General features: G+C 41.5%; 1 protein-coding gene across 2 annotated transcripts in view; it reads left to right on the plus strand.

The window, feature by feature from the left end:
• PREP (prolyl endopeptidase) overlaps window positions 1–15,870 on the plus strand; it is a 265,867-nt gene that overhangs the window by 210,008 nt on the left and 39,989 nt on the right. For both annotated transcript variants that reach the window (XR_004538731.1, XM_033936788.1), the window contains exon 13: window positions 13,380–13,511. Coding sequence is in view for 1 of the 2 variants with exons in the window: in XM_033936788.1 (XP_033792679.1) it covers window positions 13,380–13,511 (132 nt within the window). In the remaining variant the exon portion in view is untranslated. The remainder of the gene's footprint in view (window positions 1–13,379; window positions 13,512–15,870) is intronic.

The following is a 15,870-nucleotide window of genomic DNA, read 5'->3' on the forward strand; positions in this document are numbered from 1 at the left end:
GCATGATAGTGCAGTATTTTTATAGCGCCAGTTTTTCATATGGTTCTGGGTAATTCTAGTTAGAGACAATTCTGTGTCAGTTAAGGACCACGCCCAAATAGAAGCGTACGAAAAACAGGTGAATAAAACATTTAAATATAATGTAGCTAAGGCCAGAAGAAAAAACACACTAAAGATTAATATAAGGAAAAGAATGGTGTTTTTTGTGTACTTTGCTGTTGAACCAAATCATGGTGGAAATCAGGATTACATGGAATCCATTTTAGGTTCTTTGTATGTGCTATAACTGTCCTGTCTTAGGCCAGCATCTTGTGCCAGTGAATAGTTTCTGTTCTTTGTTCAGCTTCCCGCCTTTAGCCTCGTGGTTCTAATTGAAAACAGATGTGCTCAGGCTAGTTAGGAAAAGCATATTAAATTCCATATTCCAAACTGAGATATAAAATGTATGAAGTATGAATGGCCAAGATATGAATGAAATTATGAATGTTTGGGGCCCCTGAATGTAATATGTGATGATATGATTGTGGAAATATAAATGGTTTATGTTTTATAAGCAGAAACATTAAGAAAAAATCTTGAGCACAACATCTGGAAGTGATTAGAGTCAGTCTCAAGAATAGGGAGAAGGGGGGGCATTGGAAGCTCATGCTTCAGGAAGAGGAGAGGGGGATTTAACCCCCCCTTTTTCTCCTGAGTAAGATTTCTGTGTAAGGCTGTGCAATTTGAATCTGTCAGCTTAGGAGTTTGTTTTTTCCTTTAAGGCTCAGAACTTGTCAGCATGGAAGGACTGAGAATTTACCATGTTAATAACTGTGAATTCTTTTGAATGTTAATGTTAATTCAGAAATCATCTGAAACTTTGACTAACTTTTAAACATGGAGGAATGTTTCTTTGTCTAAACTTTAAGACCACCCATAGAAATGTTATTGGTCGTCAAACTTGATGATGTCACTAAACCAAAAGTTATATAATAGACTGTAATGAGATAGAAAAACGAGACCATTGTGAGAAGGCCAGTCTTTGGCCACGATGATGATCTCCCATGAGCGCAACGTAAGCAATTATGCTGTTCTTTTGATCTAATAATGGGAAAATAGAACCAATAATTCAATAAATCCTGGTTATAATTTTAAAACCTTGCGCTGGTGTCATTTTGCATGTAGAATTATTTTCAAACCTGAAGCTTTCACAAATGGCGTCAATGCCCCATGCTCAACATGTGGTGGACACCTGGAATACGCTTCCAGAGGACGTAATAGGGCAGAGTACTGTACTGGGGTTCAAGAAAGGATTGGACAATTTCCTGCTGAAAAAGGGAATAGAGGGGTATAGATAGAGGATTACTGCACAGGTCCTGGACCTGTTGGCCCTCGTGAGCGGACTGCTGGGTACGATGGACCTCAGGTCTGACCCAGCGGAGGCATTCTTATGTAGATAAAGACAGGTTGGTCACCCTCTCCAAGGTATCCAAGTTTCCAAGTTTATTGGTTTTTAATATCCCGACCATCAAACAATTGTCTGGCCGGTTTACAATAAAATTATAATAAAAATAAAAAAAAAAGCATTAAAAGTAGCAGTATGTGCAAAAAGATGTCTTAAGTTAAACATAAATGACAAAGACTTGACGAACTGGAGTGTGAGGGCAGTAACAGCGGAAGGGGAAAAAGTTACATTGTATAGATGAAAAGGAGAGAGTGGGGGGGAGGATTGAACAAAAGGGAGGGAAACATTAAGATAATGGAAGTTTGCTGACCGAAGGAAGAGAGAGAAGATGCTTTTAGGTTTGATTAAAAGCATCTCGAAACAAGAAAGTCTTTAGATTGATCTTGAATTTGACTAGTTGTTGTTCGTCGCGGAGGTATTGTGGAAGTGAGTTCCATAAGGTAGGGGCTGTTATAGAGAGAACAAGAGGGAACTCTCTAAAGTTAAAAGGGGTTAGATTCCGTACAAATGTAAGGAAGTTCTTCTTCACCCAGAGAGTGGTAGAAAACTGGAACGCACTTCTGGAGTCTGTTATAGGTGAAAACACCCTCCAGGGATTCAAGACAAAGTTGGACAAGTTCCTGCTAAACTGGAACATATGCAGGTGAAGCTGGACTCATTTAGAGCACTGATCTTTGACCTGGGGGCTGCCACGTGAGCGGACTACTGGGCACGATGGACCACTGGTCTGACCCAGCAGCGGCAATTCTTATCTTATGTTCTTTTAGAAAAGCAATAAGAGCATACCTCTTCATCTAAACCCCTGCCCTTGACCGATGGGCTACAAAGAAATATATATTAGTACGAGAATATGTGTCACATAAAGAATTTATATTGTAAAATGTTACACTGTAAGTATGGCAAATCTAACCTGTAATGTGTGTCAAATTAGGATAAAACTTGTATTGAAAACCTTGTACTGTAAGGATAACTATGGTAAATTGTAACCTGTAAACTGTATACCGTATATACTGAAATATAAACTGAGGTGACCATTTCCCTCCCTGCTCCCCCCAAAAAAGGGAGGAAAAAAGGATGAGTATAAACCGAGATTAGAAATTTGGGTAATCCTGGTAAGCTATCTACAAAAACTTGAGAATATCCACTGCTTTTTTCTAGACTAAGCAGCAAAAAGTCTGTTTTATTTTTTTGGGATCTTCCCAGATAAGATGAACATAAGAAAAGCCTCACTGGGTCAGACCAATGGTCCATCAAACCCAGTAGCCCATTCTCACAGTGGCTAATCCAGGTCACCAGTACCTAGCCAAATCCCAAAGAATAGCAACATTCTATGCAACTGATCCAGGACAAGCAGTGGCTTCCCCCATGTCTTTCTCAATAACAGACTATGGACTTTTCCTCCTGTGTCCTGGATTGGCCACTGCTGGAAAAAGGATATTGGGTTTGATAGACCTTCAGTCTGTCCCAGTATGGCAACTCTTATGTTATTAATTAAGAGAATAGACAACAAGATCTCCCTTCCCTTTTCTTCTTTCTCAATTTATTTTCTACCTCTATCTAGATTAAATTGTTTCTTACTATCCAGTCCTCAATTTCCCTCTTTTCATTGTGTCCTCACCACTTCCAGTATCTCACTAACTCTATCCTCTTCCCCCAATCCTGCATGTGCCCTTTTTTCTTTATCCCCTCCTTCCATCCAGTATGTGCTCTCTCTCTCCTCTCCACTTCCATCCAGTGTGTGCTCCCCCTCCCTCCTCCCCACTTCCATCCAGCATCTGCTCCCCCTCTCTCTCTCTCATTCAGTGTCTGCTCCCTTCTCTCTGTCCTCCCCACTTCCTTCCAGCGACTGCTCCCCCCTCTCCCCATTCAACATTTGTTCCCCTTTCTGTCCCCACTTCCATTCAGCAGTTGATCCCCTCTCTCTCCTCTCCACTTCCATCCAGCCTCTGCTCCCCCCTCTTTCCACTTCCATTCAGAGTCTGCTCCCCTCTCTCTGTACTACCCACTTCCATCTAGTGCCTGCTCCCCCCTCTCTCATCGACCATTCAGCATCTGTTCCCCTCTACTCTCCCAGTCTTCCATCTAGCATCTGTCATCCCCCCCCCTTTCTCCACACAATAAGCCTGAAGTGCCACTCAACCTCTTCCCCTTGTTGGGTCATCTCCCTCCCATCCCCTCACTTTTGCGGCGCTTTTCAAAATCAAAGTTTTTGTTTTCTGAGGGCCCCTGATGCAGCAGTCCCGATGTTTCTCCTCTGACGCGAGCCACCCAGGCGGAAACAGAATGTTGAGTCAGAGGAGAAGCGTCGGGGCTGCTGCGTCAGGGGGCCTCTGAGAGCGAAATCTTTGTTTTTGAAAAGCGTTGTGAAGATGAGGGAGATGGTTCGACAAGGGGAAAATGATGCCTGGGCATTGTTTGCCCTCCCCTAACGCCGGCCCTATCACTAAGGCTGTAGTCTTCAATAGGACAATATCTCCCCCTCATGATGAATCTTGAAGCCACTATCCTCCTTGCACACAAACCGCCACCACCCTCCTCCATGTACACCCCACTCCCCAACATCGCGCTTACCATTAGTACTGGAAACCTGCTGCCACCCTCAAAGCTATATTCTGATCCGGTGCGGGGCCTTGAGCATCTGTGCATGCTCAAGGCCTGCCTGTTCACACTTTCTCTCAGAATCTCAGAGGGGGTGGGAGCTGGCAGGCTTTGAGTAAGCGCAGATGCTCAAAGCTCCACACCGGATCAGAATACAGCATTGACGGCGGCATCAGGTTTCCAGTACTAATGGTAAGCGCAATGTTGGGGAATGGGGCGTGCATGGAGGAGGGTGGTGGCGGTGGAGTTTTGTGTGCACAGAGGATAACGGCTATGATATTCATCACGGGGGGAGCATGTATTCGGCGGGGAGAGCAGGAGGGGGTTTCGTTCTATTGAATATTATAGCCGCACTATCGGTCGGGTAGTGGCTCAAATATAAACCGAGACCCCATTTTTGGGCCAGTTTTTTGGCCCAAAAATCTGTTTATATTCGAGTATATACGGCATTATGTATATTAATATTAGACCCTAGTATGTATCAAGTTAAGATTAAAAACTTGTACTTAAATTATGTATATTTTACCTGTAACCCATTCTGAGCTCTTTGGGGACAACGGGATAGAAAATGAATTAAAGAAATAAATATGTTTAGAAACATAGAAACATGATGGCAGATAAAGGCCAATTGGCCCATCTAGTCTGCCCATCCGCACTTCATTTTAGCAACAGCATGGTTTACAAATAATAAAAAGAGAAAGGAATGCCATTAAAACATAGAAAAGCCAAAAGAAGAAAATTAAAACCCCAAAATTAAAAATTAAAATTAATTAGTCTAAATAGTTGCCAAAGGGAGGACTCTACTCCCAATATTTTCAAGGAAATGCCAGACCAAAGAGATGAGTCTTAACCATTGATCTGAATTTTACATAAGAAAGCTCAGAGCGAATCACAAGTGGAAGAGAATTCCATAAACTAGGAACAGATGCAAAAAAAGCAGAGTTACGTGTTGAAGCCATTCGCACTAAATGACAACATAAGAACATAAGAAGTTGCCTCCACTGGGTCAGACCAGAGGTCCATCCCGCCCAGCGGTCCACTCCCGTGGTGGCCCATCAGGTCCGCGACCTGTGAAGTGGTTTCTGACCACTTCTATAACCTACCTCAAGTTCTATCTGTACCCCTCTATCCCCTTATCCTCCAGGAACCTATCCAAACCTTCCTTGAACCCCCGTACAGAGTTCTGGCTTATCACCTCCTCCGGAAGCTTGTTCCATGTGTCCACCACCCTCTGGGTAAAAAAGAACTTCCTAGCATTTGTTCTAAACCTGTCCCCTTTCAATTTCTCCGAGTGACCCCTAGTGCTTGTGGCTCCCCACAGTTTGATGAATCTGTCCTTATTCACTTTCTCTATGCCCTTTAGGATTTTGAAGGTTTCTATCATGTCCCCTCTAAGTCTCCTCTTCTCCAGGGAGAACAGCCCCAGCATTTTTAACCTGTCAGCGTATGAGAAATTTTCCATACCTTTTATCAGTTTAGTCGCCCTCCTCTGCACTCCCTCGAGTACCGCCATGTCCTTCTTGAGGTACGGCGACCAGTATTGAACACAGTACTCCAGGTGCGGGCGCACCATTGCGCGATACAGCGGCATGATGACTTCCTTCGTCCTGGTTGTGGTGCCCAGCATTCTGTTTGCTTTCTTTGAGGCTGTCGCACACTGCGCCGATGGTTTCAGTGATGTGTCGACCATCACCACCAGGTCCCTTTCAAGGTTACTCACCCCTAGCAGTGTTCCCCCCATTTTGTAGCTGAACATTGGGTTCTTTTTCCCTACATGCATGACTTTGCATTTCTCTACGTTAAAACTCATTTGCCACTTTTTTGCCCAGTCTTCCAGTTTCGTTAGGTCCCTTTGCAGAGCTTCACAGTCTTCCGTGTTTCTAACCCTGCTGCAGAGTTTGGTGTCATCAGCAAATTTGATAACCTCACATTTTGTCCCCGTCTCCAGATCGTTAATAAATATATTTAACAGTAGAGGTCCCAGCACCGACCCCTGTGGAACTCTGCTCGTGACCCATTGCCAGTCTGAGTATTGGCCCTTTACTCCAACCCTCTGTTTCCTGCCTGCCAACCAGTGTTTGATCCATCGGTAGATATCCCCTTGCACCCTGTGGTTCCACAGCTTTTTTAGTAGCCGTTCGTGAGGTACCTTGTCGAAGGCTTTTTGGAAGTCAAGGTAAATTATGTCTATGGATTCCCCCTTATCCATCTGGCTGTTTATTCCCTCAAAGAAGTACAGCAAGTTTGTGAGGCACGACCTTCCCTTGCAGAAGCCATGCTGGCTCGCCTTCAGTTGTCCATTGTTTTCTATGTGTTCGTAGATTGTGTCCTTTACCATTGCTTCCATCATCTTTCCCGGAACCGAGGTCAAGCTCACAGGCCTGTAGTTTCCCGGGTCACCCCTTGATCCCTTCTTAAAGATGGGCGTGACATTTGCCGAAATGGGCGTGAGCAGATGCCGAAATGCAAATTACAAGTAGGCCTGTAAAGAATTAAAAATTTTCCCAAATAGGTTGACCGGATTGTAGCACTTTAAGGTCAAGTGTTAAAGCCTTGTGGATAAGATTAAATTTAACAGCTCTGGATTGAGGAGGTATAAGATGAAGGTGAAAGAGAACAGACTCGGACGTAATCTGATGAACTACTTCTTCACAGAAAGGGTGATGAATTTGTGGAATGGCTTCCTGGTGGACATGGTAAAGACTAAAGCTATTCTTGAGTTCAAGAAAGCTTGGGACAAGTACATAGGACCTCTAATGAAGTGAAAGGTAGAGTAGATGGCATGGATGTGCAAATTGATGTTAATATGTTAAATGCCAAATTCAAGCTTTAATATTTATGCAGCATTGTAAATAGGCCCCATCTGAGAAAAGCCATTGCTTATTCCTGTGGTTAAGTAACATGAAATCTTTCTACTTTTTTGGGACTGTGCTGTATACTTCTGACCTGGACTGGCCACTATTGGAAACAGGATTTTGGGCTAGGGGGACCCTTCATCTGACCTATTAGGGCAACTCTTTTGTTCTACTTGACATAAAATAATTTCCCCAAGTTCACCAATCCAGTTATATGATATATGAAGTTACTTACGTGGTATATGCTATGTGAACACTAATATTCTGAAGGAGCCAGATCAGACTAAACCCAGATCCAAACAGGTAACATCTGAAAGGTGCAGTGTAAAACTATCTATCTATCTCAGTATGGCATGCCAAAAATAAATCTGTATGTATGCAGAAATATACCGTCAGAACATCAGCCAAAAATAAAATAAAATCTGTCTTCTGCTTTCAGAAACTGAATGTGCATTTGTAAATGTGACAGTTGTTACTGAGTCTACTTCCAAAGGCACCCTGTCAGCATTTTACGGAGTGTCAGCATATTTCTGGCAGTAGCATGGAATGCCTGCCTGGGAAACGAATAATGCTTAATGGTGCTGTGTCAGTATTGTGATGTAGGCCTTTGGTTCAGGTCATTTCTTTATAATAGAGTTAAATATTTAATGGTTGTTAATCCCACCAAAAAAAAACCACGTACAAGAGACAAACTGATTTTATTGTAGGAGACAAAGGAACCATCTGTAATAATTTTGAATTTGATCATGGTTTCTTTTATTTCTTCCCTGACATTGTAATCTCATTTATTGTGACATGTAATATCCTTCTCAGTTGCTCTCTTACCTATTTAATCAGATTTTAATTGGATTGTAATAATAGTATGTGATCTCAAATGCATAAAGAGACATTAATCAGCTGTTTGTTAATTGCATGAGCAAATGTTCCAGATACCAGTAGCTCTTCTCTTTGGCAAGATTCTTGTGTATAGCTGGAAAAAGGTTTCTGAGTGTCCTGTGAAGGAAGTTATGCTTTCTCTCTCTTCTGCTACTGAGGAAATGATTCTTGCTACAGTATGTTGTTTCTGTTCTTTCATTGAAATATTTCATTCCTAAGTTTGACAGCCTCGGGGTTCTTTTAAGCCAAATGGAGCACCAGCTCTTAGTGTTCTTTTTATTTCTATGGATCTGTAAGAAAAGGATGACAGTCCTTCAATAAATATAGCATGACTAAGACTAATAACAGCAATGTTGATGTCATTAAAAGAATTCTTGTACAATTCCTGGACAAGTGGGTTATGTATCCCATCTTGCGAGATCTCTTGTAGGAAGCTTCATTTACATATTTTGACCCTCCCCTCTTACCTCAGGACTGCCCGGTTATCTTCCTATAAGCGAGATTTATAGAGCTTGCACTTGAATCTCATTGCACACCTTTACAAAGTTGTACAGAATACATGTGGCAGCCAAACAGGCTTCTGCTTTCGTTTCTTCATTTCTTGCAGCCGGCTCATCACTCCCACCCTGAATTTGAGGGACTGCTCAAATCCCACTTCTCCAGGAATAGAGTAGGATTGTACAAGAATGAAAGATTAGGTTACCTTTGCTAATCTTCTTTGTTGTAAATCCACACTCCATTCCTGGAACTCGCCCTGGGAACTGCTGATTCCTTGATTGTCTGCCTCAATGAGTACTGGTAAGTTAGGCCTTTAGTTCTTTGACCGGTCTTTCTAAGATTAGCATCCAATCATATTGCGCACTATGCCCTGGGGAGGTTTAGCTAATGTGCCCCACCCTGTTAGTACAGAATGTGTCTCCTTGTTCTGATTTTATGGTTTATCATTTTTCTTCAACCTGTTTTAATATCGTAGTTCATGATTGTTATGCAGTTTTATGATATGAGCAGATTAGACTTGTTTTGGGGAAATTTCCCCTTTCTGGGACCTTTACAGGTATGACTGTCTGTTTTTGTACCAACTGGAAGTCAGAGGGCAATCCTGAAGTAATATGTAAATGAATGTAATATGTAAATGAAGCTTCCTACAAGAGATCTTGTGAGATGGGATTGACTGCCCACTTGTCCAGGAATAGAGTGGATTTACAAGAAAGAAGAAAGTGAAGGTAAGAACCTAATCTTTTGTTTTATAAAGCTACTACTGTAGTTTGTCACAGGGATAGAATTTGTCCCTGTCCCTGCAGATAACTGTAGGAAACTATCTCGTGTCATTCTTTAGTGTCTATCTTAATCTCAGTCCTTCTTCACCAGCATTTTTCAAGGCAAGGCTTGAGGGTCAGTGACTGTGCCCATTCATACTCTGATTCTTCCCTCTCTCCTTAAAGAATAACACAGGCATGGTTAACTGCGAAGACAGGGACAATTTCTGTCATGTCACTCTCTGTTGGCCATCAAGTAACCTCAATAATTGGCATAGAGAATGACACAGGAACAGAATGTTTCCCCATCCTTGTGGATAACCACGGGAAACCATCTTGTGTCATTTTCTAGTGTCTTTCTCAACCTCAATCCTTCTCCAAGGCTTGAGGGTCAGTTTCTGGGCCCATTCATACTCCAATTCTTCCCTCTCTCCGTAAAGAATGACATGCGGATGGTTTCCTGCGGGGAATGGAACAAATTCTGTCCCTGTGTTCTCTAATTTGGAGCCAGCAATGGCCAGTCCTTCCAGATTTGGCTGAAATTGGGGTAAAGGAAATGGATGGGTGAGGACAGGATAATGGAGGCTGACGATTAGGATAAACAATGAGGATAAGACTGACTGGAATAGGGTTGTGGTATGTGTGTGTGGTAAAGAGTGTTGGTGCAGGACACAGAATCTGCTGATGCTTCCTGATGGGTTACAACTTGGAGCTTCCTTTTTTTCTAAAAATTCCCTTCAAATTAATTATTATTAAGTGTGTTTGTTCTAATCCGTTCCATTTGTCAGCTTTTTTGGCAGTTAGAAGAGGACCAATTTCAAGCTCCTTAAGAGTCTCTGTAGGAGTTTAGTATAGATAAGGACGGAGTGATGTACTGTTATTTCCAAATTGCGCACTGTGATTTCCTTCAAAAATAGTTAATTTCCTTTTTATATTTTCTCACTTTTTCGATGGTCCTGCCCTATAACACTATTGTGAACAATGTTGTATTGCCTTAATTTTTTTTGTTTCTTCTTATTTTCCCCTTTGTAAAGCTTTTCTATACAAGTGGATCTGCTTGTTAAATCTGTCAAATTTATAAATAAAAGAAATGAAAAGTTTTATTTAACCTTTTACATATCAGTCAGCTTTCGCATGGAATGCGTTGCCATTTGTAAGGAGCATTTTCGATATGACATCTAAGTCCGAGTTTAAACGTCTTATAAAACAAACCCAAAAATCCAGTACCAAGCATATCCATTTTCAAAACTGCAAAACATCAATCTTGTTTGCTTTTCTTCCAAAATGAATGTTTGTGCTCTGTGCATCCATCTTTTTGATCCATTTTTGGAGGAAAAAAACCCCAAACAACCCAGATCAATAACAAAAATGCACAGAACGAGCCATTGGGATGTAGGAAGAGCCAGCATTATCAGTAGACTAACCACACAGACATCCCTGCAGAGCAGTGAGGCACTGCAGTGAATGTCACATAAAAATGCCCAGGTACACATTTCACCCTAACCCTCCAAAACCCAATGTACCCGGGAGAGGGAAGACATGATCGAAACATTTAAGTACCTCACGGGACGTGTTGAAGTGGAAAATTATATTTTCTTTCTCAAGGGACCCTCGGCCACAAGAGGGCACCCGCTCAAACTCAGGGGCGGAAAATTTCATGGCGACACCAGAAAGTATTTCTTCACAGAGAGAGTGGTTGATCATTGGAACAAGCTTCCAGTGCAGGTGATCGAGGCAGACAGCGTGCCAGACTTTAAGAATAAATGGGATACCCATGTGGGATAAGGAAATTGGGTCATTAGGGCATAGACAGGGGGTGGATAAGCAGAGTGGGCAGACTTGATGGGCTGTAGCCCTTTTCTGCCGTCATCTTCTATGTTTCTATGACTGTACACCAGACCAATAACCATTATGCCTGCAGGTGACACCTATATGTAGGTACATTGGGATTAGGTGTAGTGATTAGAGTACAGTACAGGCCTGACTTCCCATCTCTATGGTTCACTACGCCGCCCACCAGGCTACTGCAGGAACTTGCTTGTTGCCTCTAATAGGACTGGCCATAATATCTGAAGCTGTCATACTGGCAAGTATGCACTGTTTCATGCACATTTTTTTTGGAAGGGGGCAGGAGGGGAGTCAGTGACTACTGGGAGAATGTAAGGGGAATGCTTACATCCCTCCAATATCATCTGGTCAGTTTGGGCATCTTTTTGGCACTTATACATTGTTAAAACAAGTCTAGCCCCAAACGTCCAAATTGTACCTTAAACGTTTTCTAAAATGTTCAATTATGGCAGAAAAACGTCCAAGTCATAAGCCCGCCCAAACCACTCCTCTAACACACCCCCTTGAGATTTAGATGAACAGCATAGAAATCCATCTAGAAGATAGACTTAGAATATAATGAATTGAAAAGGTTTGGTGAGAAAAAATCCATCTGCCACTTTTTGGATGCTTTTTTTTTTTTTTGAAAATGATCCTATATCACTTTTGGAAAAAGCTAAAGTCTGAGGGAGACTCTTGGCATAAAGCTAGTCTTGAAGAGTTGGGGAAGGGGATCATGGTTCAAGGAAGAAAGGAAGCTAAGATTGAAAGTTAATGAGAAATGCAAGAAATTTATCAGAGGGTTAATAAATGACAGCGATCTGGCAAGAGAGTGGGATGAACAGTCAGATGGCATAGGCCTTAGAAGAAGAAAGAAGGGGGAAAGTAGCAACCCAAAACCTCCAGAGCGCATTCAGAAGAGAGGACTTGCCCATCACATAGAAACATGATGGCAGATAAAGACCTGTGTGACCCATCAAGTCTACTCATCCGCAGTAACCATTATCTCTTTCTCTCTCTGAAAGATCCCATGTGCCTATCCCAGGCTTTCTTCAAATCATAGTCTCTGCCTCTACCACCTCTACCGGGAGACTGTTCCACACATCTACCATCCTTTCTGTAAAAAAAAAAAAAAGTATTTCCTTAGATTACTCTTGAGCCTATCACCTTTTAGCCTCATTCTATGCCCTCTCACTCTGGAGTTTCTTTTACATAGAAACATGATGGCAGATAAAGGTCAAATGGCCCATCTGATCTGCCCATCCGCAGTAACCATTATCTCTTTCTCTCTCTGAGAGATCCCACGTGCCCATCTCAGGCCCTCTTGAATTCAGATACAGTCTCTGTCTCCACCCCCTCTACCGGGAGACTGTTCCATACCACTCTTTCTGTAAAAAAGTATTTCCTCAGATTACTCCGGAGCCTATCACCTCTTAACTTCATCTTATGCCCTCTCGTTGCAGAGTTTCCTTTCAAATGAAAGAGACTCAACTCATGCACATTTATATTACGTAGGTATTTAGACATCTCTATCATATTTCCCCTCTCCCGCCTTTCCTCCAAAGTCTACAGCTTGAGATCTTTAAGTCCTGTCCCCATATGCCTTATCATAAAGACCATGCACCATTTAACAGCCTTCCTCTGGACAGACTCCATCCTTTTTATATCTTTTTGAAGGTGCGGTCAGCCTTTGGAATGCTCTCTGTTCCTAAAGATAAATTGGAAATCTTCTCACTACTTTTTTATTGACAGATATTTAATGAACATTATAAAGCTATAAATGAGATTGTTACTGGAAGATTTTTTTTGCCAGTGATTGAAAGACTGAGGCACAGAAACTGTGCCATTTAAAATTCTGAGGCTTTTTCATTCAACAAATTTTAATTATTTCAAAGAGACATGAATCTGAGTGATTACCTTATGGAGGTTGTTTTATCTTAAGTTGTGGTTCTTTTTGTCTCCTCCCCGCCTACTTTATTGTTGTGGAATCCAAATGGAAGACACTTGTGAGATTTTTGCCATGGTCTTGAAAATACAACACTCCATCAACTGCCTCGCTGGCTCTGCATAATGGTTATTTTGGAGCCTATAATTTTCTAGAATTAATTGCAGGATTTATCTGCTTACGAGGCCATCTGCGCGTTTAATGTTCCAAGTGTTCCATTAAAGCCAAACCTCAGAAGCTGCGTGTGTGGTCTCTTTTATTTAAAATGTACAGTGCAAGGCTTTTAGCTCAAGTTAAGGATGGCCAAGACTTCAGAACATTGCCTTTTATTTTATCCATCACATTGTAACAGCATGTATTATTTAATACTTTTGAAAGCATCAAAGATACTGGCAGAATCTTTGATTTCTATATGTAAGGATTTTATCCTTTCTTTCTGGACTGCATCAGTAATAGAAAACCTCTCAGAGGACGCATAAACGAGAAACTTATCTGCTGATGATTTAATTTTGTATGATTCTGTGCAAAATGGGACAGTTTGCAGAACTGGGGTGTTTATTCTGAATTTGTGTTTCAAGGTGGCATTCTGGCGAACAAGCAGAACTGCTTTAGTGATTTCCAGTGCGCTGCTGAATACCTCATCAAGGAAGGATATTCGTCCTCCAAGAAAATTACAATTAACGGCGGGTCCAACGGTGGCCTACTAGTGGGTAAGAACTAATTTACTCCTGTTAATTGAATATGTTTCTTTCACTTGCTAAATAGCAATCTTATATTCCGCTGCTTTTCAGTCAGATTCAGAGACAAGAGAAACCCCACATTAAGTAAAGATTTGGGTTGAATATTTAGCAACTGAATTAATATTCTATCAGTATGTACTGTTAAGTGTGACATGGAATGCTAAATTGAGTTAAAGATGTCAAGTGTGTTATAGGGAACTCTAGCTTCTGTCTATGGCAGGGGTGTCAAACTCAATCACATAAGGGGCCGAAATCTAAAATACAGGCTAAGTCGCAGGCCAAATTTTTTATTAAGATACTTAGGGGTCCTTTTATTAAGGTGTACTAACTGATTTAGCGCGCGCTAAAGATACTAAGGCATCCATTATATTCCTGTGGGCATCTATCTCTAATGACGCAACTTTCTGTTTCTGCCCGGGTGGACCATGGCAGACAGAAAGCAGGATGGTGAGCTGTGGACAATGTTGCTGAATCACTGCCGAGGCCGGCAAATTTTTCAGCGTGACGGCGACATCGGACCGATGCGGGAGGGAAGACATGCTGGGCCGTGAGAAGGGGAAGTTCCGAGAGAACTGCCTTGGGCCACAGAAAATGTGTTTGACACATGTGGTCTATGGCAACTCTGCCATGATGGGAGTAATTCTGTAACAGAGCCCTACTAAAGCCTTTGCCTACGGGGCTTTCTTTTCGTTGTAGAATACCAGTGTAATTGGCTGAAAGAGTGCTTACACTTAAGGTGCGATAACTTATACCAGTCTTACCGCCTCTTTTACAAACACGTAACGTGGGTTTTAGCGGCGGTAACTGCTCCAATGCTCATAGAATTCCTATGAGTTTCGGAGCAGTTGCCGCCGCTAAAACCCACGCTATGCATTCATAAAAGAGGAGGTTAGAGCTGTTTTAAATGCTGCGACTATGATTTATGGTTTATTAATCTTGTTATACTGCTCGTTCATTTCACTGGTCCAAGCGGTTTACAGAATACAATAAAAGTAAAATAAAATAAATATATATATTTAAAAAAAAAGAACTCCATTATTAGATAGGATACAAACTGCAAACGCACTAAGATAAATCTACCCATAGACACCACCAACCATAGTAAAAAGCATTCACTCCTAAATAAATACCATTGAGGTTTTAAAATTTCACCAGACTGCTGACTGAAGATCTAGAACATTTAGAATATGTGAGTAATATCGGATTGATTTAAATCTTGCCCGAATGCTTCTTTAAAGAAAACTGTTTTTAGCATAATTTTGAAAGATTTTAAATTTGCCCCTAATCTCAACTCTCATGGCATATGGCTCCATAAATTTGGAACTGCAAAGTAGAACACTTTATTTCGAGTAGACTCCTACTAAGCTCTATTATCTTGAATAGATCTCAAGGTTCTTAGTGGCAAGTAAGGAATCAAATATGAATGTAAATAAGCAGGTGTAGAGAGTAGAAAACTCTATGCACAAGGAATAGAGCTTTAAATTGAATTCTATAACAAACGGGTAACTATGCATGCACTATAATTTCTGAGCATGCCAGTGTGTGCTCCACCCAAACCCTGCCCATGTGCACACCCATTGGCAAATTAAGCATCATCAAATCATCTCGTCAGTATTCTATAAGAGGTCATTTGTGCATGTAACTATCCCCTTATGCAAGTAAATGACTAGAATATCACCCTTTGCGCATCTTCTTGCTATCTATAGCTAAGCAGCTCTTAATAAAATTACCTACCAAATGTCCCAAGACATATTCATTTAGTCTATATATATGTATGTATATATTCTGAAGCCTGTCAAAACCATTGTTCAAGGCCATAAATACCTGGTCTCTAAACTGTGCAGGAGTCCTCCAACTGGACTTTTGCCAGTGGAGGGTGATGCTTCTATATTGTATTTTCAATCACTAGGGACAGGCAGGTCTTCTGGAGTCTTGCAGAGCTTGTCCGTCTCTCACTATTGAAAACGTGATCTTGAACCAGCATCACCAGTGGCAAGAATGTAGCTAGAGGACTTCCACACACCGGAGAGAGGGAGCGTTCTGTTTCATGGAGTGTCCTCTTACTTTTGTGGATATAGCTATCTAGAGTAGCTGATGGTAGAGAGCTTGACAGAAAGCCAGCTTCTGAAAGGGTTTCAAGCAAGGACAAAATGGTCAAAACTATTCTAAAGAACCAAATTACCGGTACTCAATATGTACATGATCATAGTCTAATGGGATGGAAACATTGTGGAGTTGACGTTTTTTGAAGGTGGGAATAAATATGTAGATAAAGACGTATATCTGGATTTTCAGAAGGCATTTGACAAAATCCCTCATGGGAAACGCC

This window comes from Geotrypetes seraphini, chromosome 3 (assembly GCF_902459505.1).
Source record: "Geotrypetes seraphini chromosome 3, aGeoSer1.1, whole genome shotgun sequence".
In the NCBI taxonomy this organism is placed as follows: domain Eukaryota; kingdom Metazoa; phylum Chordata; class Amphibia; order Gymnophiona; family Dermophiidae; genus Geotrypetes; species Geotrypetes seraphini.